We start from the raw sequence: 26,202 nt of genomic DNA, 5'->3' as shown, positions 1-26,202 counted from the left end.
CACATTTTTTATCTGTTCAAAATGTACCTTTAAACGGAGATTTATCAAGTATTTAATTCTCTTATCAACATGGGAGTGGGCAAATATACTGCTTTATGCAAATGTATGTATATATTTATTATTGGAAATCAATTAACAACACAAAACAATGACAAATATTGTCCAGAAACCCTCACAGGTACTGCATTTAGCATAAAACAATATGCTCAAATCATAACATGGCAAACTGAAGCCCAACAGACAACAACAGCTGTCAGTGTGTCAGTGTGCTGACTTGACTATGACTTGCCCAAAACTGCATGTGATTATCATAAAGTGGGCATGTCTGTAGAGGGGAGACTCGTGGGTACCCATAGAACCCATTTTCATTCACATATCTTGAGGTCAGAGGTCAAGGAACCCCTTTGAAAATGGCCATGCCAGTTTTTCCTCGCCAAAATTGAGCGTAAGTTTGGAGCATTATTTAACCTCCTTTGTGACACCAATGGATTCCTTAGGTTTTTAGTTTCATATGGTGCCAGTATCTTCACTCTAGCTTTAAACCCGAGCCCGCTACAACCTAAAAATCGTAAATTGTGTTAATGCATTAAAGAAATTAGTGGCGTTAAAACAATTTTATCGCGTTAACTTTGACAGCCTTAGTATGGTCGAATTGTTTTAATTTAATAACTTCAGATTATTTCACTGCTTGTGGCCCTGATGGACATTTTACTATTGCGCTTTTACTTTAAATATTACTAAGTTGGTTAATAAAATGTAATCATAACTGAGAGGAATGATGGTCGAACAATATGAAAATAAGATTGTGAAGAAATTGAATTTTCCTTTAATTAAATGTGACTCGGATTTTAACGACACAACATCTACATTTACTTTTACATAAATCCAGCAGTCAGAATGGTAATGTGCTTTTACTGGAAACCTGCTGTAACAACAGACATCAGGCAGCTTTTGGCAGCATATTGAGTTTGGTGACCGTCCTCCAACGCCACGAGCCACGAGTTTAAGCCCCCATGTCGGCGAACATCCTTCAACACGACACTGAATCTTTACCAGCTGCGGGTCTGCTCTCCTGTTACTGACCCTGCACTTAGACCTTGCTGTGGAAAGAAAATTTCCCTACAGGGATCAATAAACTGTCACATTAGCACAGTAATGCACAGCGGGGAAGTAAAAGCAAGAGCGAAATTACCTGTACAAATCACCGCGCCGCATTAATCATGCCTGTGATTTGCGAGTGTGCCAAACGGACGACTACGACCCACTTCGCTCTGCTGTAAAATGTCACACATGAACACTGCTGGCTGCTACAGTGGAAACTGCTGCTCTGTACAGTAACAACTGCTGATGGACTCATTTATACATGTGTTGTAAAACTTTAATGACATGCACATTTTTGTGAGTTTAAACAAACCATTTAACATTTTATTTTCTGTTGTAAACATCCACAGATTTGACAGTTTGCTTTTTAATAACAGTATATTAACAGAAAAGCACTGTTAAGGAGACATGTATTTGTAATACTCACATTCACTCAGGAATGTGTTCCATTACTGTACAAATGGATGCTCTTACGACATCCTCAGCTGCCAAACCAGATGTTTCTGACACCCAAGTCTAAACATTTCAGAGAGAAACAGATTTCTGCAAAGATCTAACCTGGTTGGGAAATATATTTTCATTCTCTTTTATTGCGTAACCGTGCAGCTGCAGTTGCACTGTCCAGTGTGTGTGTGTGTGTGCAGTTTGTCACCCTGAAGGAGCTGTACTGTGTGCAATCATTTGAGAGAAATGGGGACAAAGGTAATGTAATTGTTAAAGGGTCAGTTCACCCAAATTGTCTCACCCTAAAAAATTGTAAAAGACTCTATGTGATATGAAAGTCACTCTGGATAATCCAGTTCTCATTGGGAACTACTTTCTACCAGAGGGAAACATAATAGTAAGAAAAGGCATCCACACAGTGAGGTCTGTGTAACTGTAACTGGGACACTGTGTCTAGATTTTGGTTTAGATTTTCAGGCATAATATTTAATTAATATTTTTGTATTGGTGGCAAGTCTCACAGCAGATTTTTCTTAAATTAATCCCAAACTATCTGCATGGCCAGATATCATTAGGGCTAAGGCCACATTTAGTCCAACAAAAGATGTAAATGTAAATCCAATTTATTGTATGTAGCAAAACACAGCACACAGGGAAATTTAGCTACTGCATTTAACCCATCCTTGTATAGATTGGGGGGGTCAGGTGCACCTCGGCAGTGCTCAGGAGGAGAACTGACACCTCTCCAGCTACCAGTCCACACTCTGTACTTGATCCGTGCGGCGACTTGATCCAGTGACCCTCTGGTTCCCGGACCAAGTCCCCACGGGCTGAGCTACTGCCACCCTAAAAGATCAAATGATTAACACAGTGACCACTTTCCAGAGCAATAAATAATCCTGTATCACAAGATTATAAACTGCTGTGCAGTGTTTTGGGATCTCATAAGCCTTCAAAGTCATGGATCGTTCAGTCAGAATGGACTTCCTTGATCGTATTTCATTGTTAAACATCACATCCAAATGTCTTTTTTTGCGATTTGGGTGTACTGACCCCTTTATTGTGTCCTCAGAGGAAAGTGGAGAGCAGAGCAGCAGGAAGTGAACTGGGCTCAGGTGGGAGACATGATGGGTTAAGTTATTTCCTCTGGTCTCTATAAGCTGCAGCTCTCACCTTTGACCCCTTCAGCTGTACTGTAGGTGGACATGTGGGTTCATCAGATATAATGTACAGCGGAGATGAGGACCAGCAGGTCTCTATTGACCGTCTGAACCCTGCATGTCAGGATTTCATCACAAAGCACTTCCACTAAGAACAATTCATTTAACTTTACAAAGGCTTTTACAAGGCTGTTGTTTTACTAAAAGATGTCACATATCCAAAAGGCCTTCTTTTTCCTGCTCTATCAGGATATGTGCAGCAGTGAATTATGTCCACCATGTCCTAAATACATGTTAAAACGTCATGCTATAATTAGGATTTATTTTTAAATATTGATTCTGCCTATGTAATGGCTCCTGCACCAGGTGATGTTAATTATTAAACACCTCATTTCTGTGCTTAAAGGTAAAGATGGAGGTTTAGATGTAAGGTGTGGTGAGTGACCAAGACTTGATTTATAGCAGTAGACTCCAAGAGGACTTTGATTATAAAAAATCCGTACAGTGCTGCGTTTTTATTTTCTGATCTTGAATTGAAAACAGATTCTTTAACTCCTTTGTTTAACATGTTTGTTCTTTAGACAGATTTGTTGTCTTTATAAAAAAAAAAATTTGGAATAAAGCGAGTTTGGTGATGGTAACATATAAGCAGAGGTCTTGTGAGTCCACAAACTCGATCTTTAATTTTCCTTCCAGTTTAATTTTTGGTTCTCATGATATCAGATTTCTAAGAAAGTTGCACTCATCAGTATCTTTTTATTAACAGTGGATCAAATGGCTGTGTGTAATGTAAAAAGCATCGCTTGTAGTGACAAACCCACAGAGATTTATCGTCCGACTTCCCCTCAGCTTTAGTCCTTCAGCTCATTGTTTTGGTTTTGCTGCCCACAACTTTACTGATTCGGTTCATTTCCACTGCTTTTCAGCCGCAGCAGGCAGCTGTTGTCAAAGAAAGAGAAAAGATCTAAAAATCAGAAATAGCTCAATCCATGAAAAAACCCTGCTGAATCATATTGATTAGTAACCTCAAAGTCAGTAATATGGATTGGATTTCACTTTATAAAATCTATACCTGGGCTTTGGGAGTAGCTCTGGCTGTGGGAACTGTTGATCTTTACACACGGAGGCGCAAGACTCAATCTTAAAGTGTCTGGAGAAAGTTTAGTTCAGATCTTCTCTTTTCCTGTCAATAGCCTTACATCAATAGTTTGACATTTGCTTTGAGAAGATTGACACCAGTTTCATGACAGTACGGTAAATATGAAGCTATACAGCCCGGAGCTGTTAACTTAGCTTAGCACAAAGACTGGAGACGGGGGAACAGCTAGCCTGGCTCTGTCCAAAAGTAACGACCTGCCTACTAGCAGCTCTAAAGCTCACTAACATATTATATCTTGTTTGTTTTAGCTGTACAAAAAAAGTGTAAAAATGTCAATTGGTACTAGAGCTAGACCGATAATTCTGGCAGGCCGATATAGGCCTGCTGATAAATTGGTATTGGTTTATATCTCAACTGAGCGGAAATTTCCATACATAAAGTCTAAATTAGCTTTGAGGTAATTTAAAAACAGTATCTCCATTGGGGGGAAATTAAATGTTACGATCTCAGTTATATATATGTTTTAATATACACTCATGTTTTCTAAAATTAGGTGATCCGTGACTAAAGTCATGTGATGCATCTTTTTACTTCCGATACTATAAAACTGAAATGTTACCCTCACCAAAAAAAATTGTGACTCTCAGATGTTTTAACATAGTAGATGAAAAAAACTAAATGTTTCATTTTTGTTTCTGTGACCTTCAAAGGACCAAAAAATAGCTGTGTGCCAACCAAACCTGGTCTCCCCTACAAAGAGCACTGACAAGTTGATTTTTTTTTTTTTTACTGTAAAATCTCCAACTGACTGAATGTCTTGGTCACAATTCTTAAAAAAACAAAACAAATCAAAAGGTTTGTATTTATCATCGTCCATTAGAAAAAGTATGATGAGATGATTATCAGAATTTTTAAACTTCCAAATATCGTTATTGGTATCGGCCTCAAAAGTCCAGTATCAGTCGGGCTATGATTTGGACGGAGACAGGCTAGCGGTTTCCTCCTGTTTCCAGTCTTTATGCTAAGCTAAGCTAACTGCCTGTATCCTTATATTTATTGGACAAATATGAGAGTAGTTGTATCGATCTTATCTGATTCAGCAAGAAAAAGAATAAGCGTTTCCCAAAATGATGAACTATTCCTTTTAAAAACAGACAGTAAGCAGACGCTCCAGATGTTGCATGATGCTGCCAAACCACTCGTACCCTACACCTCTCCCAAGATGAACTCGGGAAGCGTTTGAGTATCTGATGTTGTATACAGATTATATGCCTCATGCTGTAATTCCTCTCTGATGAGAGAGAAATCTGAAATCAGATCACTCCACTTCTTAATTACAGCCTCGCTGCATCGAGCCCTCCCTGCGTCCCACAGGCAGTGAGCCGCCGAGCTCGACCCCGGACTCGTGCGGCAGCGGCCCTATCGGCCCCTCGCTCTGTCACTCTGTCAGCACGGCCAGCCGCGCGTATGGTGACACATGACAGATCTGGGAGATAAAACAGCCAACCCTCGCCCCGCTGCCACACTAATGGTTTATAAATATCTTCTTCAAAGACCCGAGACAGTGTGAGGGGTGGCGGCGGGGTGGTTGTGGGCTCTGTTGTGGTGCAACATTGCAGACCCATTTAAGCTCTCGGTTTGCCTTTCATTCGCTGCCACTAGCGCCCGAGAGCTGGCTGGAGGAGGAGGGGAGGGGGTTAGGAGGGGCACTGTGGGACTTGTGATGGACAGCTGGGATGAAAAGACCACTGGCAGCCAGTAGTCCGAGTCAGACTGACCAACAGCCACAAGAAGACATCAGCTACTTGTTGTTCAGACGCTTCACTGTCGGGACTGTTTTTCTACAGCGTTACATTAAATTAATACCCACACACATTCAGATGTAAATCTTTCCTTCAATTTATGTAATTCACAGAAGTTGCTCCACAAAAGGGGCCTTTGTTTCCCCTCATAAACACCTATATCCCCTGTGTGTGTGTGTGTGTGTGTGTGTGTGTGTGTGTGTGTGTGCGTGCGTGCGCGCGCGCGCGTGTGGTATTTGCATGTGATCAAAGCCCACCGCTCCCTCCTTCCCTCACTGACTTCCCTGTTTCCTGTTGGTCGGTCAGCTCCGAGGGCATTGTGGTTAAATGCGTTGGCTGTCAGAACTGTAAGAAGATATGTAAAGCATTCAGCATAAACACAAGCATGCACGCCTCAGTCGCTTTAACTGCATAATCATGCATGTAAGAAAACACTGTAACGTGAGAACAAACGGCAGCGAGCGTGTGAAAGGGTTCAAAAGGTCGTTGAACTGTAGTGGGCTCCTGGAGGCAAAATATACACAATAGATGTGTCGTCTTTTGGTTTGTTTTTCAGTGATGTGAGCATCCTAAAAAGATGTTTATTGGAGCTTGTGATGGTAGTAATCGTATTTCTGATGATTTTATGTTCAGGAAATTAAGATTATAAATAGTTTCTGCGATGAGAAATAACAGGAGAAAACAACATTTAAATTTACATTTAAATTTAAAAATGACAAAAATGACCTGGGTCGGCTAATGTGGCTCATTGATGATCGGCAATCGGTAAAAAATGTGATCGGGGCATCTTTAAAAGTTATATTTGCTCCCACGTCGTGGTAGCGACCTGTCAATCACAAGGTAGCCCTAAAGCATCCCCTGCTTTATGGTCTATTTGACTCTAAATGGGACCATAATTTATTAAATGAACATCATGCTGTATTGAAGAAGACTTGAAACTAGCTATTGAGACCATAAACTCATGTTTACAATGTTTACTGAGGTAATAAATCAAGTGAGAAGTAGGGTCATTTTCTCATAGACTTCTATACAATCTGACTTATTTTTGCAACCAGAGGAGTCGCCCCCTGCTGGCTATTAGAAAGAATGCAAGTTTAAGGCCCTTCCCACATTGGCTTCACTTCTCAGACCCGGATGTTGCCCTCTGGCTGCAACTCAGACGCCATCTAAAGCAGGCTAGCATTGTTTTATTGGCGATGATCAGGAATTTTGTGTCAAGAAAACTGACGGCTTCAAGAGCTTTTATTCCCTTTAAAATAAGAGGTTTCTCTTCATTCATCCTCAGGTCCCTCACACATGTGTGATGGGAACATCACGAACAAACAAGAAGCATTTTTGTCCACTTTATGTTCAGTACTTCTTACCAACCTAGATGTTTTTTTTAACTCATCACTTTTAAACTGAATCTTGTCCATAAGTCAGTGAAGCACAGACATCCTCCCACTGAGTTCAGTACAGTAATATCGTTCCAATTCTGATATAAGCTGTCATGAGTGGGCTGGTACATCTGCTGTGTCCTGAAGGTGACACTGTAAACAACAAATAAACCTGAGTTGTACCTTCACATGTGCATGTTTGTGCATGTGAGAGTGAAAGCGGGCGAGTTTTGCGGTGAGAACCGGAGGGAGGTTGTGGGAGTTTGGAGCCATGTGTGCGAGGAGAATCAATTTAAACACAATCAAAAGTTAAGAGGGATTAAAGCTACTGTGATGAGATAGCACACTCAAAATGGTTTAAAATAGCTGCAGAGATTACACTAATGTAATCCAATTTAAAGGAGCCTTCCCCAAATATTTATTATTGAAGCACCATCTGTTTGAAGCCTGTAGGGTCAGTCCGATGGGCGGTTTTACACCAACAAGGCTATTTTGTTGTCCTACATTCCTCCCTCTCCTGTCTGTCAAAATAGTCACGGAATAAACCCTTTTTTTTTTGGCTTAGTCGTAATCTTTGTTCCTGTTTCTCCTCATTCGACATCAACGAATCTGGAACAGTTTGCAATCTGTCCTTCACTTCCTTAATAAAAGTAAAACTCAAGGTCATCCAGACTTCATCAGAACTAATGAACGATTATAATGAGGACAAGAAATCTGACGCTTAAATAATTTATTATTATGTTGCATATATGGGGACATTTTGAGACTTTGTTATCGCTGCTCTGACACAGATCCCAGCTCAGCACAGACTGACAAAACATGCTGTAGAGATCAGACAAGCAATGTTCCATACACATCAGCTACTAATTACATCACATTAGTGATGTAGCACAGGATGGAACGATATCACAATATATTGCATGAGATTGTAGACATTTTTCAGCAATTACAGATTATTCCATAGTGTTTATATCGAGGTAGATGTTTCTTTACTAAAATATTTTATGCCAAATGTATCAAGATAGATAGATAGAGTTTCCTGGAGATGCCCCGCCACTCCTGAAATAAAGAGTGCCTCCGCTTATGTCACAATATTTTTTACATTTTTATTAGGGCTGTCAATTGATTAAAATATCTAATTGCGATTAATCGCATGATTGTCCATGATTAATCACAAATTAATCACATTTTTTTTTATCTGTTCACAATGTAGAGTTATAAAGTTTAAGGTTAAAGGGAGATTTGTCAAGAATTTAATACTCTTATCCATATGGGAGTGGGCAAATATGCTTGCTTTATGCAAATGTATGTATATATTCAATATTGGAAATCAATAACAAAACAAACAATAACAAATATTGTCCAGAAACCCTCACAGGTACTGCATTTAGCATAAAAAATATGCTCAAATCATAACATGGCAAACTCAAGGCCAACAGGCAACAACAGCTGTCAGTGTGTCAGTGTGATGACTTGACTATGACTTGTCCCAAAACTGCATGTGATTATCATAAAGTGGGCATGTCTGTAAAGGGGAGACTCGTGGGTACCCATAGAACCCATTTTCATTCACATATCTTGAAGTCAGAGGTCAAGGGACCCCTTTGAAAATGGCAAAGGCAGTTTTTCTTCACCAAAATTTAGCGCAAGTTTGGAGAGTTATTTAGCCTCTTTAACGACAAGCTAGCATGACATCTAGCTTTAAAACTGAGCCCGATACATCCTCTGAAAGATTTTTTGCGTTAATGCATTTAAGAAATTAGTGGCTTTAAAACAAATTTGCGTTCACGCATTATTATCGCATTAACTTTCACAGCCCTAATTTATACAGTAGATAGTATAATGTTAGGGTTATTAAGTCTCACAGCAAAGGCCATGCATTTAATGAGTACAGTGATTAAACTTTTATCTAGTAACTACATTGATAAGGAGATGAGATGCATCAGGATCATCAGGTCTGATTCAGCTCAACAAACTGAGGATTGATTGACCACAGCGATGTGTAGCGAATATTGGTGGCTTCAATTTTAAACTCTCACAGAGAACTCTGAGTCAGGAAGCCTGCAATGACTCATGAAGGACACGGATGGACGGATCAGTGACTATAATGACCAATTTATGGCAGGATGGGCTTCAAACTGACCTGAACTGTTTCTCAGAGTCACACTCACGCTGGGAACCAAAGAAACTGACCTTTTCAATGCAAAATTAAAATGAGCATTAAGTGTTAAGTGTTGACCACACAGACAATGTAACACAGAATCACAGAAACTGAGTCAACAGGCTTCTGTATGTCTCTTCAGTTCATCAGGTTTTATTCAGTGCGTGATATCAGGTGTTAGCACCGTTCAGCTAATGTTGGAGTTCATCTTCTAAATATGGGATAATTCGATATGTTAAGCAAACAATGTTAGTTCTGTAAAAGAAAGTTTCAAGGAAAGAATCAAACCAGAGAGTTTTATTGATGGAAGGAGTAAATTTGGAGGCCATTTGGCGCCACACCCCCCTGGACAACAGACTATGAAATACAAGATCACCGTCTTCCCTTATCTCTCTTTCTGACCGGTTGCCTGTGCCGGTTGGCCCGGCTTAATTCTGGGCCAACCCCCCGAGTCGCACCAAATGTCCTGAAGTCCAGTATCCAGCCAACTTTGAAAGAAAGACACTCTCACTTCTGGCACATGCTGCCACCATCACTCCAGCCAAATGGGAGTTAGCGAAGATCCGGCTGCCAGCCGAGAGAGAGAGATGGAGAGCTTGACCCAAAATGAGTCGCCACGTGGGACGAAGTGGACCAGAGAATGCCTGAGGACGTTAGAGAGCTCCAGGGAGCACAACTTCTCCCGTTGCCATCGGAACCGCCAGGTGAAACTATACATTTTCCTGGGTTAGTGGAGTTGATGCTAATTAAGTAGTTAAGAAGCGTTATCATAAGTAGGATCTCCCATCACAATAGAATTCATATCAACTTGCTTCCCATGTGCTTCCCAAACTTCCAGATGCTGAACAGTGCATTGTCATTGTTCATCGCTGTATTCATTGTTCTCATTCATCATCACATTTACTCATTTATCTGTCTGTTTAATAGTTATTACTGTAGTTGTGTGTGTAGTTTATTTCTAAAGAACTTAATTATGTGGTTTTGCGTATATGAAACATTAAGGTCACTGTACACGAGTTATCAACCCTCAGAATTTAGACTAAATTAATGAATTGCCTATAATTTTTCCTTTTACGAGGGTAGTGCCCTGACGCAAGTTAAATTCTGTTATTTATTATTAAACTTAATTCCTGATAGCGGACGTGGAGTGCAATCACTCTACTTCATCTTTTGGTACCAATTCATGTGTTCACGATGCATAATTTGGTAGTCTCCTGAAGCTTATTTGGGTCCATATTTTGGTATTATAAAAAATGCATTAACACTACAGTGTTTTGGTTTCCCAGCATGAGGCATTCATGCTCCAGATCTTTGCAGTAATTTATCAGAGCAGCATGCCGCAGTTTCGCAAACATGTTTCAGAAGTTGGGAAAAGTAGGGACAAACTGTTACATGTATAATTACTGTATATCACTGGGTGGCTGTGGCTCACAGGTAGAGCGGGTCGCCCACCGATTGGAAGGTCGGAGGTTCGATCCCCGACTCCTCCAGTCACATGTCAAAGTGTCCATGAGCAAGATACTGAACCCCAAATTGCTCCCGAAGGCTGTGCCATCGGTGCATGAATGACTATTTAGATCAGACCTTGCATGGCAGCCTCTGCCATCAGTGTATGTGAATGTGTGTGTGTGAATGGGTGAATGTTGACATGAATGGTCGGAAGACTAGAAAGGCACTATTTACCATTCCAGTCCATTTACCATCACAATATAGAATTACATACATTGTGAAAGGCACCAACCTCTAATGTAGCAGCGTGTATCAGATGAGGTATTGCCACATTTAACAGTCCTAGCAGTTAACAGTCTGTTATTTCAGTGATGATATTCTCTTTATACTTTCCATCCACAACAAAAGGGATCGACTGGTCCAAGTTAGTTTAAGCAGTCAACTCGAGCCACTATTACACCCCCCATGACAAACTCCTCACACTGCACCACAACACACTCTTTTTAGTCGTGACATTGTATTTGAGCCGTCAATGCTCTGTGCACTCTCTTTGCTGCATGCCTGCTGGCACACCGCTCACCTGAAAGCTATACTTGGTGCTACTGGTGTAGCTGCTGTTCAAATAGCGTTTCAAAAGCTCCACCTCCTACACCCCAGCATCCAGCTGAAGGCTCTGAGTCTATCTCCCCCTCCCCCAGGGGGAGAAGACTCCCCGCTGTGCCGAGCTTGAATTGAAGAATGTGACCTATTTCGAGTGATGTTTCAGGTGACTGAAAATTACATATGTTAATAAATACAAGTGTGAAATTAATGTAAAGAGGTGTTATGAACACAAAACATTTGCTGTGACTTCAAAGTTTTACAGCATCACTCGGAAACAGAAAAGTGCATCCAGGCTGCTGTTCAGACCTTTGACCTTTAGACCCTGTTGTTGCCTCAGATTATCAGTACATTTTTAAGGCGGCTGTTGTATCGATGGGGGGGAGCGGAGGGGTAGAGGTGTAAATGGAGGGTAAATCTGAGCCTCAGCTAAAGCTTTAGCTCCCGAGAGGGACTCGCATGAGAGAAAGACATGGGTGGAAGCGGAGATTACTCGGAGAGATAGAGTGGGGCTGGTTAAAGAGGATCAGTTTATCTTCACACAGGCCTTCGCGGCTCCCCCGAGGGCTCTGAGAGAGGGACTGACTTTTTATCCTACATTCGATCACAGCAGCAGAATTAGATTGCCTAGTTAGACATGCCAATCGCATGTATTTCAGTAATAAACTAGAGGGTTTGTTTATTTTTAGACACACCTGCTCAGCCCGGTTTTCAAATCTCATTCACTCGACGGTTCACCTGTGTTGCTTCACTTAATTTATTCATCTGTTGTGTCTTATATTCAGAGATGTTGGTGATATATGAGGATTTCCACAGTGCTTTTATCTATTATCAGATGATCTGTTTTAGCATATGCATGTGCTGCCCTCTTTGGATGACTCACGGTACCGCAACACACTCACATTTGATCTCTTAATTGTGCCCTGGCTCAGACATGCGTGACAGGGTCCACTCTTTTTTTGATTAGTCCGTGCAGGTTGGCGGCGTTCCTGCCATCCTAATTGCCGTTTCAGCCGAGACTACGCCAATATCTCATAGCCAGGATGCCTTGCAGGAAAACAAAAAAAACCACAGTGTTTATTCTAAAGAGAAGAATCCAATTAGCAGATATAAAGCGTGGCTAGGCTGAACGATCGCCTCTGGCAAAATGTAATTAGGACAGAGTTTACTGAGGCTACATAGCATCATATCTGCATCCCCTTTATTGGCAGCTTTTCCAGCTTTTTTTTTTTTCTCTTCCCTGTTGTGATGGATTTAAATTGACTTCATACCCATATCCACATCTTGAACCGCCTCTATCTGTCTGTGTCTGCAGCCAAACACACACACACACACGTCCCAGATGGAGACAGCCACGGATTAGTGAAGATTTTCCTTCATTTAATAAACAATTGAATGACACAGTTTTGGGGATAAACCCGCTCAAAGAAGCACAAGAATAGTCTGGAGTGAGGAGACTACAGGGCATTATCCTACTTCATCATGGAATATCATTCAGAATTACTCTCAGCGTCCATCACTCACATGAAGAAGCAGCGTAAAGTCTCATCAACCTAAAGAAAAACCTGATCCTTTCTGATTGGGTCTCCGTCTACACAACGTATATTAATCGGCATGCAACGCCTGCACAGCACTTCACAGCATTATACAAGGAGACAGATTTCATGTACACACAATCCCAAACGGGGCCTTTTTCTGTGTTGTTACATAATTGTTACAGCGCACACGCGGCGGCTCAAACACAATAGCTGCTGGAAATGAAATCGGAGCACTAACAGGATTTGTGAGGGAAAAACTATGTTTCATATCTGGGAAAAGAGAGAGATGGGGCTGCTGTATATTATGAATCAAAACCAGGCTGATACGATGACGGCTGCGGAAACGATGGTGATGATAAAGATATTAATCTCATGCATGTATGTTGTCCAATAGATGGCTCTACTGCTCGACACTGACATGAGGAGATGCTGGATGTGAAGACGCGCTTTATGATTAGAAGGGGGAAGATGATTTTTGGCATTTATGTCTCACAATACACATCACAGGGTCTGACATCTTTTCATGTGATTAAAAAAAGCACTGCCATGGATTCTTCTGTGGGTAGATGGCAATGACGGATCACTATGTCAGTCCAGACTGAAGTATCTCAAATATCTGATGGATTGCTATTAAATTGTGACATTGTGACTTTTTTTTTTTTTTTACTTTGTTGATCCTCTGACTTTTCATGTTGCGCCCCATGCTGACATTGTCATTTTGAACATGTTAGCATGCTAACGATAACATTAACTCAAAGTGCCACTGTGCTTAAGTACAGACATTAATTAAGAGCAGCTAACGTGGCTGTATAGACTCTTGGGGTACGTTTCAAATCGCATACTTTTTCTTTTTACTTTTTAGTACACTGCAGCTGCCTTTACAAAGTAATAATAATAATAATAATAATAATACGTTTATTTGTATAACACTTTTCAAGCACAAAGCACAAAGTGCTTTCCAAGACAATTCATATAACGTACAACAGAATACACTGAAACATAAATAATTAAATAAAAACAATAGGATGGAAAAAATAAAGAAACAAGCATATACATATTCATACAGTTACATATGCACATAAATATACATGAGCACACAAGCATACAAAAGACTAAAATGCATCTGATTGAAAAGCAATTTTATAAAAATGGGTTTTTAGACGGGATTTAAAAATTGTGACCGAGTCTGCTGATCTAATATCAATTAGAAGACTGTTCCAGAGTCGGGGAGCCAGTACTGCAAAAGCACGGTCGCCTTTTGTTTTCAACCTTGTCTTTGGAACTGTTAAAAGTCCCAGACTTGCTGACCTGAAGGGCCTGTTTGGACAATACCGTGTGACGGAGCTCAGTGACATACTCCGGTGCTAGGCCTTTCAGAGCTTTATATGCCATTAAAAGCACTTGAACAGTACACTAAAATGAACAGTACATACTGTTGCATGTAGTATGCATACAATTGGGACATACTACTTCGTCATGCACCTTGAACTTTGACCCTCTTGCTCATATATCTGCCACACAGAGGCTTGTGGGCCAGATTAGTCAAAAGTCAAAAGCATGCTGGCTTGCGTACTGCGAAATGCGTCAGGATATAGTAGGACATCCTGGTATTTTTTACATACTGCATTTGACATACTATGTATTGGGACAAACTAAATCTTTTTCATTCATACTAAATTACTGAACTAAGTATGGTAGTATGGGTACCACACAGTAAGTCTTGTTGTAATCTCTATGAACAGATTCTACATCCTCACATAGAATCTGTAGGCAACGAATTTGGCATCGTTTGTAGTCCGGGTAGTGTTGACCACTCACGTTCAAGAAGGCTTTGGTTGAATGCAGGTAAACAGTCCATGTGGAGAGCAAAAGAGGCGGAACGCATTGGCCGTAATGCAATCTTAGAACCCAGCGGCTATCGTCTGACGATGATTTAGCTTTTTATTGATTTAGCTGGCTACTCCCTCAACTCCAACTCCAGTCTTGCATCTCAAGTTGCTAATCGGACGATAAACAATGAGGAGCCAACGGAATTAAGAAGTCTTGGCCTGGATATCTGCTGGTTACTGCAAAAATACAGCCCCATCCCCCAGAGGCTTATCTGTCTTCAGATTGATCGCCGATGGGTTCAGAGATTGGTCTTGTTGTTACCACTTTAGCAAAGTAACACAGTTGATCTGAAAGCATCTGTTTGTTAGTTCATACATTCATAAAGGCACAGTCACAATAGCAGCGTCTGTGAATATTCACTCTGTCTCAACTTGGAGACCAATTTAAGAATGTGTTTTTACTGTTTCAGTGCAATCTCTTTGCGGGTTCAACTTTGCTGTATGAATGTATAGTAACACTGATGTACTGTGTTTGGAAAGGGAGAAATTATTATTGTAATAATGCGCCATCACCTTGTTTAGTACAATATTACACGACTAGACTACAAAAAGCAGCATCACTCTTATAGACTGTTTGTAGCCTGTGATCGCTCTGCAAAATATGTATTTTGAATCGTAACATCACACCCACATTTTGGGTCTGAGTGTGTGTGGCAGTATTGTTAGAAAGAAGATTATTCTGATTACACTTTAAAGAAAACTCTCAAGGTCATCATACAGTATCTACTGTAGTCTAATTTGTAGATTTTCCTTTTTTTCATTTTGTGCCATCAAACGTGCCATCTTTTGCTCCCATGCTGGATGCCTCATTTCAAACTCCTAACATGTGGACTCCACAATCAGGCTCAGCAGATGTTGCATTGCACAGATGATTAAATGTAGAGCAAAGTGATCTGCTAATCGTAATTTAGAGAATGTAAATGTTGATATGTTGATGATGATGACAGTGACAGCAGCGTTGGCGGCTGAAGTGACCGTGTGTCAGATCATATCCATGTCCAGCTGAGCCCTTTTGCTCACGTGAGGTGAGAGGATTGAGCCCGGGATTGTTTAGGGATTAGTCAGAAGGATTTACCAGATTCAGAGATTCAGAAATTAAGGGACAGCAGCGCCCCAGCGGCGGGGACACGTCGTCCCGGGAGGAATAAGAAAGCACTGAGTCACTGCAGCAAAACTAAAAAGTCAAAAAAGAAGTTTCTCTTTCTCTTTTTTTTCTGCCTTAAAATCTCACACACATACACACTGTACTCCTCTTCATCAGAACACCCCCCCCACAGCTCAGCACCCAGCTCACCTAATTCTCCTGCCTCACGCTCTCAGTCTGGAGAAGGATGAAGGCGTGCCTGGATGAACAGATGTGGAGATTTCAGCTGCCAGTCTATGGATCATAACGCTCCCTCTCTCTCTCTCTCTGTATTCTCCTGTCCATCCAACTGAGCTCATGAGGGACACTTTTCGCAGTGTTTTCTGCCGTAGAAGGATTTAGTGGCTATTTTCTTCGTGTAAGTTTTTTTTCACCAATCAAACTGGAGACACAAGTGGACACCGACTGCTGGGATCAGGTGATCCAGCTTCAGCTGTCCGGTTCGGGTGACTGGGCGCCTTGTGAGTTGGACATCCTACTTTGTCCTCTTTTAGTATCTTGTCTTCTTCCATTTTTCAATCCTTCTTTTTTTTGCTAATTTTTCCTATGTGAAAATATTATCAAGTGTTTTCTTAACAGTTGCTTTCTTGACATTTGTGAGCACGAGTCTTTAAACCACCACATGATTAAGGTTATTTGTCTCATAATCTATGCCCCAGTCTTTACATTTTGATCCTTAAGATTAGCTTTAGTTATATTATTTGTAAAATGCATGCATATAAAGATGTAAACAAGGCTGTTTTGGGGGAAATTGGAGGAGGCTATATACTTTATAATAAGATCATCTGGCTCAAATGCAACTTTACAACTGAAGCACATGTCTTTAGTCTGCTTCTGCCTGCTGCCATATGATGTGATTAGTTTGCCTCGCCTCAGTTCGGGTATAGCTGGATGTACAGAAGCCAAAAGGACAACACACACACGTGTCAAGATGTCAAGTGGAAGTCAAAGCATGTTTGGGATTGACTGATCTGGAGGTTGTTGGTGATTAATAACAGATCAGATCAGCTCATGGCACAGTTAAGAAATTCAACTTGATGACAGAATCCACTGGAGATGTTTGAAATGATATTTCCCCAATTCACAATTTTACAAATTTGTACTGTTTTTTTATATTTCTTCTGTCTGATCTTTTTTTCTCCATATTGTGCAAATGGACAAATTTCAGCAACAAAGACACATACAGTCAGCAGAGTGAACTTCTATATGCTCAATTTTGTTGGTTTAGCAATATTTGGTTAGATTTTATTCTGTCATAGGAAAAAAAAATCATCAAATAACCGTTTTAAATTATTTTTCAAGCAAAACGACCAAAACATTCCCTTCTTTTAGCTCCTCAAATGTGAGGATTTGCTACCTTTCTCTGCTTTATATCAATGTAAAGTGAATATCTTTGGGTTTTGTGCTGTTGGTCGGACAAAACAAGATGTTTGAAGACGTCACATTAGGCTTTGAGGAAATTGTAACAGGCATTTTTCACTATTTTCTGACATTTTATATTGAGAAGATATTCAGCAGGTTAAGTAATAAGTAAAATAAGCATTAGTTGAAGCCCTGCAAAAAACACAGATTCAGTGGGAGCTATAGGCATGCAAAGACAAAAAAGAATCTAAAATTCAATAAAACAAACTATAAATATCACATAACAAAAACAAGAATTTATATGCATAAAATTGAAGCGTGACACGGGATGAAAATGATGAAAATACTCCGTTATTCTAATTTATCTTCATAATGGCACCGGCCTGACAACAACAGAAACTGCTGAGCCGCTGCTACATTACATTGTTGATCAAGTGTTTCCTGTGTTTGTTGTTCCAGGTGACACCAAGGAGGTGGAGATCCCCAGAGGAGAGATGGAGGTGGTCAAGGGCCAGATGGTGGTGTTACACGCCTGGTACAGCCCCAACTCAGACATCTCCAAAAACTCTGTTGTTTGGCTCTTCACGGGAAAACAATCCAAGCAGGTTAGAAGGTCAAAAGGTCAATCTGCAATGATGTGCTGTCTAAATGACCCTGCCCTGACCTCTAGTGGAGACCCTCTTCAAAGGGATTAAAGTACAGTGTGTGTACTGATCCTCCTACTACTGTAGTGGAAGTATTATATCTATGAAGCAAAACATTAGAGCTGAAACAATGAATGGACAGCTATTTTCGTTCGTCATAGTTGTTTTTCTAGCAAAAATGCAAAAGATTTATCTTTCTCCAGCTTGTCCAATGTGAGGATTTGCCGCTTCTGTTTGTTTTTTATCATTTTAATTTGAAATATCTTTAAGTTTAAACTGTTGGTCAGACAAAACATGACATTTGAAGACGTACCCTAGTGCTTCAGGAAACTGTGATCAACATTTTTTGCCATTTTTAGAAAATAATTGACTGATTAAATAGAAAAAGAAAATAACTGTTGGTTGCAGCTCTGCAAAATATAGAAAACCTATTTAAATTACCTTTTTCGTACTATATCAATTAAAAATGTATTTCAGGAATTCTTATTTAAGTGCTAGGTCTGTGTCATCTCTGAATTTTATGCGAGAGGAAAATAGCTTTTTTGTATTGCATGACACATACAGTATATTATATTCTGAAAAACCCATCTAGTGATATGATCTGTAGAGATTAGGATTATTAATGCCAACACCACTGCTGATCGCTAATTCATAGCGGAAGGAAAGATTATTAACGAAAGGACGCCACTAATGACATTTCATCACTACTTTTAACTGCACCTCCTATATGTAGCACGGACTGCTGGTCAAAGTGAGTGTGTGTAGGGTCTTTGCCTGATTAATATAATCTAAACAGTGTCAGTGACCGATGCCTGCGAGCTTATCTCAAACAGAAAATCTGCCTAAAATTCAACATCCACCATCTGTACATGTTCGGATTATCTTTATGAAGGACACTGTTATATGGTTAATCTGCACATCTTAATATAGCCGCCGCAAATCAAACTAAATATTTCTCTCGTATGACCGGAGAGAAAAGTCTGTGTAGTATCTTATTTTAAGAATGTGTTGTATTTCATAAAAAGTCTCCGACTAAGAAATGTTACGATCTAATTAGGATTATTATTAATTAACCGTGTAATGATGCTATGCTGCTGCTGCTGTGTTTCCTTTTCTGTTCAGGTGATAAATTTTAGCGCGGGTGAGGTCGGCCGCGGCCAGAACGAGTTCGCCAAACGAGTGGGCTTCAGCGCGTCCATGCCCTCAGCCAACCTCTCCATCTACATCAACAACACCCAGGAGTCCGACTCGGGGCAGTACTTGTGCTCCGTCATCATCCCTGGAAGTGCTGGCATTTTCGGACAGATGCACCTTAATGTCAAAGGTAATGGAGCACAGCGTCAGAGGAGATTTCAAAGGTTAGGTTTAATCAGAGCGGTCTGCGACACACACAGCTCACACATTTCCTCGGATTGGGTAATTCAGATCAGACCAGTCTGTTTAAAATCATACATTTCTGAGAGTTAACACCGTCCAGATAGAATTCATCTGCTGATTAGGCTCTGAGGTCATTATGTCATCCTCCAGCAGCAGATTTAAACGGCATGGGATCAAAACATTTACTTATTTTTATGTAATATGGCTACTGCCCAGAAAAATCGGGATTAAAGCCTAACGTACAAGTTCATCAGAAGGTTCTTGATCCTGCATCTTATCTGAACTTCTTACACTCAGTCTGTCTGTCTCTGTCTCGGCAGTCCCGCCGTCTCCCCCAGTGTGCTCCATGACGGGGAACCCAGTGGTGAAGGGCAACGTGACTCTGAGCTGTAAGTCCAGTCATGGAAAACCCGTCCCCCAGTACAAATGGACCAAGGCTGCACCAATGTCAGAGGTCTTCTTCGCCCCGATGCAGAGTGAGTACATGATGAGGATGTTAACACTTAAACGGTCAATTCATTGATTGATTGTTCCTCGAGTAGTATCTATAGACATAGAGAGTTTCGGTTTTATTTATTCCCTTCAGTCATCCAGATATAATGGAGGTTTGTGAAGCTTGCAGCATTGAAAAAAAATTTAATTTAACAACTTTTGTTACTTTTTTCTATCGTAGAAATAGTCCCGCTACAAAAAACGGCTCATCTAAATCACCTTATTACCACACCTTCACTGCTATTAAGCTCAACGAGCAGCAAGCAGTGGTGTAGGAGTGATTTCTTTTTCCCCTTATTTTATTGGTGGAGGTTGTTGGGGTTGTATGCAACCTGAGAGGAAGAACAGGAACTATTCAAAGGCTGAAAAAAGTACTTTCACCTCATCTGCGTGCTTTTCAGGTTTAAAAATAAGACTTTAATCTATATTTTTGCGTGATAATCTTTTAGAATATGCTAGAATTGAACATTAAAGGTAGGGTTGGTAATGAGAGAAGTGATCTGTAAGCCTATTTATGTGCAGGTATAAATGTCATGCACCTTCCTGCTGCCCCTGACACCTCGCACGCAGATGAGTCCTTGTTGCCGGGTCACATTCTGCAGGCTTTACTGATAGATGCTCCAGAATCACACCTCAGAAGAAGATGCTTTTTAACATGCAGCATGAAATCTTCTTTACAGATTGAGACAACTCAAACCTCAACAGAGAGAAAGAGCAATGCATTTGGGCAGGCTTCTTTCTATATGCTTCTATTGTTGTGCTAGTTTGTTTGTTTCCAGATGATGCTGCGAAGAGAGCACCATCTGTTGCTATACAACAGGACTTAGGCTGATTGATTGAGTATTAACTTAACTGCTTTGATCTTTGGTCCTCATCTCTTTATAGCAGGGAAAAGTGCTCAGACTCATAAAATGAAAACTACTCCCTCTGATTGTGCATTGACCCAGGCTTTTGTTGCGCAGTAATGCACACTCTCGCCTACATCACATGTGTATCTGTGCCCTCTTACATACCATCGACACTTCAAACCCATCTTTTTATCAGTGACACTTGAACTCTGCTATTACTGCTTATCTCTTTCATGCAATCTCTCTGTGTTTTCTCTCTGTGCTGATCCTCTCTTGGCACTCCTCATTTCCTGTTGACCTTGGTGCCTAATCTAACAAGCCCCATGTCATTACTTGATCAGCCCCCTCTAAGAGGCATAAGTTGGATTTGGGACTTCACTCCAGCACCCTCCCCATCAGTTTGTGCCACTCCTTCCTTACCTCTCATTCATGCTCACTCTCTCTCTGCCATCTTTCCTAAACAAAAAAAAAAACACAAACAGAATGGAGAGCCTGCCCCCAGCCCACGTTTGTCCTTGGGTTCATGGGTAAGGGTTTTCACTCATACATGTTCCACTCATTTCCCCAACTCCCATCCCACCTCCTTACCTGCAAACAAATCACAGCCATTAAGCTGTAGCAAAAGGCTTTAAAGGAAAACAAATCAACCCAATTTTATATGAATACTTATAGGATTATGTTTCAGAAATGATTACCGTCAAAAAAAAGAAAAAAAAAGCTTAGCATAGGTGTTCATATTCTCCTTGCTCACTCATTGATGAAATCATCAAAACATGTGGACGTTAAACTCTCGAGGAATAGCCGTAGTTCATCCTCACTGTAATCTCAAACAGCTGTTTCCTATTGGAATATTTTGCATAAGATGAGACTTGCGTATATTTCTATTTTGTAAAAGAAGGGTTGAATTTGTTCTTTAAATCTTTGTAGTGTGTGTGCTGTGTTGGTGTTGTGTCTGAAATGGTTAGTTGATCGGTGACAAAATAACAATTCTAGGGTTGTTAGTCGATTAAAATATTTAATAGCGATTAATCACATGATTGTCCATAGTTAATTGTGATTAAACGCAAATGAATCACACATTTATTTATTTGTTCAAAATGTACCTTTAAAGGGAGATTTGTCAAGTATTTAATACTCTTATCAACATGGGAGTGGGCAAATATGCTGCTTTATGTAAATGTATGTATATATTTATCATTGTAAATCAATTAACAACACAAAACAATGACAAATATTGTCCAAAAACCCTCACAGGTACTGCATTTAGCATAAAAAATATGCTCAAATCATAACATGGCAAACTGCAGCCCAACAGGAACAGCTGTGTCAAGTCTTCTGACTTGACTATAACTAACCCCAAACTGCATGTGATTATCATAAAGTGGACATGTCTGTAAAGGGGAGACTCGTGGGTACCCATAGAACCCATTTTCATTCACATATCTTGAGGTCAGAGGTCAAGGGACCCCTCTGAAAATGGCTATGCTAGTTTTTCCTCACCATAATTTAGTGTAAGTTTGGAGCGTTATTTAGCCTCCTTTGCTACAAGCTAGTATAACATGGTTGGTACCAATGGATTCCTTAGGTCTTTTAGTTTCATATGATGCCAGTATCTTTCCTCTAGCTCCCGCTGAGCTCGCTACAACCTAAATTCGCAAGTTGCATTAACACGTTAAAGTAATTAGAGGTGTTAATACGAATTTGTGTTAACGCTTTATTATGGCGTTAACTTTGACAGCCCTAATTGGAATGTTTTCCTGAATATACTGTATCCATAATGAGGATTTTGCATAATATGAGACTTGAATATATTTCTATTTAGTAAAATAAGGATTAAATTATTTCTTTAAATCTTTGTATTGTGTGTGTTGGGTTGTATTTATCTGTCATCCCATTGCATTCATTCATCTTTTTAAACCAAAGAACACAACCACCACTTAGAGTCCATTGTACGGCTGAAATGGTTAGTTGATCGGTGACAGAATATAATAACCCAAAGGTTTGACATTTTGGAAAACAGGCTAATTTCTTGCTGAGAGTTATTAAATGAGAATATCAATACCACTCATGTACAGTATTTAATAATCCACTGCAGCTTGGACAGTGTCATGTGAGGAAGCAAACCATACCATGAGTTTCATATACATTAATCATGTGTCATGTGTCGGGGCTTTGACAAATGCCGCTCGGTGACCTTGCAGCGTAATATGAGTAATGCCCCTGTCTCGATATGATGCAGCACCCTCTGTAACGTCAGATGCATCCGCCGCTGGGATCCGATCGCCGTGCAGGCTTGAACTCGCTCCAAGCTCCGAGTCAGCTGATGTTCTGCTTATCTGTCACAATTGGGTTTTGGTTCTTCACAGCTGGTTTTCAAGCCAGAGGGATTAAATAATCAGAGAGGGGATAAGTGCATATCACACTTATCTGTCACTGTTTTATTTGGCGCCCACTTTTGCTTTGATTTCTGAGGCATGGTTATAATACTCCGGTTAATAAAGGTAATCAATAAAGCTATGGTCTGTTAATGAATACCAGCTATTCTTACTTTCACATTTCATCATTTTAGTGTGTATGGATGTTTTTATTTGTATGTGATCACATTCACCAGACCAGCATGGACAGGTAATGCTTATCAGAAGCAAATTATAACAGGAATTTCTGACTTTTTCATTGTTCTAGTTAAAGAGGCTCTATGTAACAATCAGAAGTTGCTTGTTAACTGTGACCCCCTGTCAGTATCCTGTTGCTTGCGCTTGTGCTTGCACTACGTAGAAGTGAGCGAGCATCGGTCAAAACAGTGAGGCGACACGCACGAGACTGAATGTGATTGACAGCTAAAACCACAATATCACTATATATTTCACATATTTGGCAGTAATCTGTCCAATAGGAATTTTTGCAAGCTCAGGGTCCGTTTGATACCCCAAACTAAACGAAGGTCCTCCATGAATCAAAGGACCGTCCGATGTTGATCATAGTTTTCCCCTGACGGCAGTCACCTTCCTGTTTTTGCAAGAAGGGCTTCACTAGATATAACTTACTTTTTTTGTGCTTCCGTGGAGTCTGAATTGTGGTGGGGGTTGGTCGTTTGTTAGCGTTAGCGGAATCCACACACGAGCGCGCATGACGTCACAACCTTTGGATTTTCCCGGAAAAACTGGCCCGCATTCGTCGGATTAAAAGCAGTCTACAGGCTGAAAGAGGAAAACCATAAAAGTCGCGGAAGGTCCCTTTTTTTAGGTTAGGTTACAACCTGTTCACACATTGGCAATAAAAAACATTTATACGTTTAAAAACGTACATACAGTCCCTCTAAAGGTCTTATTGATAACATTTTTATGTAGACGAATATCTCTTGAAAAGTAATACATCTACAGAGCCTTTTAGAAAGGTGCCAAATAAAAGTAGGGCTTTCCCTGAAAAAAATCTTATGATTGTGAGTTAGTCATTTAAAAAATGTTGGCGGGTCCAAAATGAATGTTTTGTTTATCTCTGTGGAAGATATCTGACGTTTGGTTCCCACTTCTAACGAGTCTTGTGAGCCAATAGAAAAACTACATTGGTATCACGTGGTATCTCTGAGTCGTCAGTTAGTGTGGAAAAAACGGATAAATGGCTGAGATTGACTGTAAGTGCCTGGCAACGACTTGTTGTGAAGTGAATGCAATGGAACGGGGGAGGGAGAATGAGACATCTAGTGGCTGAATGTTATCAATAGCACCTTTAACTCTAACTTTAACCTTTAGATCTAAAGTTAGAGACTGTACTTCTATTGTTGGCAGTGGTTTGTGTGCACCTGCGCACATTAACTTCACTCCTGGCGGTGCAGTCGCAGATGGTGCAGACGAAACACAAAGCTCAATCCACGATTCATCCAAACTTTGGAAGGAAGGCATCTGTTTGGACACAATGATTGTTTAGGGTTTTTCTGGTCTCTCACATTAAAATGTTGCTTGCCGGCGTAATGTGAACCTTGACTTTTCATCTGGGATGATTTGGACGGGTCTCCGTGTTACTTTTCTCTCTGCGGGGACTGACTCAGCATAGAGTGCGACGGGCGTGCATGAACACCCAGCCATCCGAACAACGCTTCAAAACAAACGCACGCCCACTCTCGTTTCCTTACGTTCTCCCCCACGAAAGCAAAAAAACATTAGATGAAGACATGCTGCGATGTGACGTCTCAGATTGGATTTCAGAGGATTTGTTGTGATAAGTCCCTCATAAAGCTTGTTTATTTTTCTACAGCCTATGTTTGCAACAACACAGCATTTTAAAACCAGATGTGCCAAGAGGAACAGATGGTGTTGAATGGAAATGGCCAGTTGAGACGGATGTATACACACTTACTGCTGTTTCATAACCTCGGTGGGAGAAGATATTAAAACAAAAAATTGCTGACAAACATCATTTTGTAGCGAGACTGCAGAATCCTCTGCAGAGCTGTCTGCTGCACCAATGCCAAACTATATACTGGGGGCACTGGATTTGGGCCAATAGTGGATTAAATTCTGGATTATGAGTGGGAATCAGTAGTGATATGTTGCACACAATGATGGTATCATGGTATAGATGATTCTGTGATACACAATACATCATTGTATCTATAAATTAAGTGGAAAATATAATTTTTTCAATTAGTAAATCAGGAATCTATTTATTTAAAGGTACAGTGTGTAGGACTTGGCAGCATCTAACGGTGTGGTTGCAGATTGCAACCAACTGAGTGCCCCTCCGCTCCCTCCTCCCTTTCCAGGACTGCGCTAACGTGAGTCGCCGAGTGAAAAACCGTGGTAACGCTGTTTGCCTCCCTCAGAGCCCATCCTTACCACAATAACTTTAGGAGCAACGGAAGTCAGACGGTATCACAGTTTGCCATCTGCGACGCACATTAGCGCAGTTTCACAAGCGTGTCGGAGAACTACGGTGGCCTTCAGGTAACATAAAAACAAAAAAAAAGGCTCTCACTAGAGCCGGTGTTTGGTGACGTCACCAATTGGTTTGTGGACTGCCGTTTTGAAGCCTCGAGTTCGGCATTTTGGCTGTCACTATCTTGGTTTTCTGCAACCAGAAGTGACACAAGAGGGTGGAGCTATCTACAACCGTACGCTGAATAAGACATTTTCAAGTGACCAAAATGTTACAATTAACTTTCATGAATTGAAAACACTCTATGAAAGGGTTAAAGTTCTAAGGCGTAAACACAGACAACTCCCAGACCGGACAACACCGTGGTAGCAACCTGTCAATCACAAGGTAGCCCCGCCCTAAAGCATCCCCTGCTTTATGGTCTATTTGACTCTAAATGGGACCATAATTTACTAAATGAACATCATGCTGTATTGCCGAAGACTTGAAACTAGCGATTGAGACTATAAACTCATGTTTACAATATTTACTGAGGTAATAAATCAAGGGAGAAGTAGGTTAATTTTCTCACAGACTTCTATACAATCAGACTTCTTTTTTTGCAACCAGAGGAGTCGCCCCCTGCTGGCTGTTAGAAAGAATGCAAGTTTAAGGCACTTCAGCATTGGCTTCACTTCTGAGACCCGGGAGTTGCCCACTGGTTCTCTGCTACTGTAGAAACATGGCGGACTCCGTGAAGAGGACCCGCTCCCTATGTAGATATGAAGGACTCATTCTAAGCTAACAAAAACACAATTATTCTTAGTTTCAGGTGATTATACACTAATGAAAACATAGTTATGAA

The 26,202-nt window shown here is 40.6% G+C and overlaps 1 protein-coding gene across 3 annotated transcripts in view; it reads left to right on the top strand.

Annotated features, from left to right (window-relative positions):
* Positions 1-26,202, top strand: part of esamb (endothelial cell adhesion molecule b) — a 59,731-nt gene that overhangs the window by 29,561 nt on the left and 3,968 nt on the right. For 2 of the 3 annotated variants that reach the window (XM_037776525.1, XM_037776524.1), the window contains exons 2-4: positions 17,585-17,730; positions 18,892-19,093; positions 19,467-19,622. In XM_037776525.1, coding sequence (XP_037632453.1) covers positions 17,620-17,730; positions 18,892-19,093; positions 19,467-19,622 — 469 coding nt within the window. In that variant the 5' untranslated portion in view covers positions 17,585-17,619. Of the gene's footprint in view, positions 1-16,057; positions 16,225-17,584; positions 17,731-18,891; positions 19,094-19,466; positions 19,623-26,202 lie in introns of those variants that run through there. The other variant, XM_037776527.1, reaches the window with a different exon arrangement.

The sequence above is a fragment of the Sebastes umbrosus genome, chromosome 7 (genome assembly GCF_015220745.1).
Source record: "Sebastes umbrosus isolate fSebUmb1 chromosome 7, fSebUmb1.pri, whole genome shotgun sequence".
Taxonomy (NCBI): domain Eukaryota; kingdom Metazoa; phylum Chordata; class Actinopteri; order Perciformes; family Sebastidae; genus Sebastes; species Sebastes umbrosus.
This window is presented reverse-complemented; position numbering and strand designations above follow the sequence as displayed.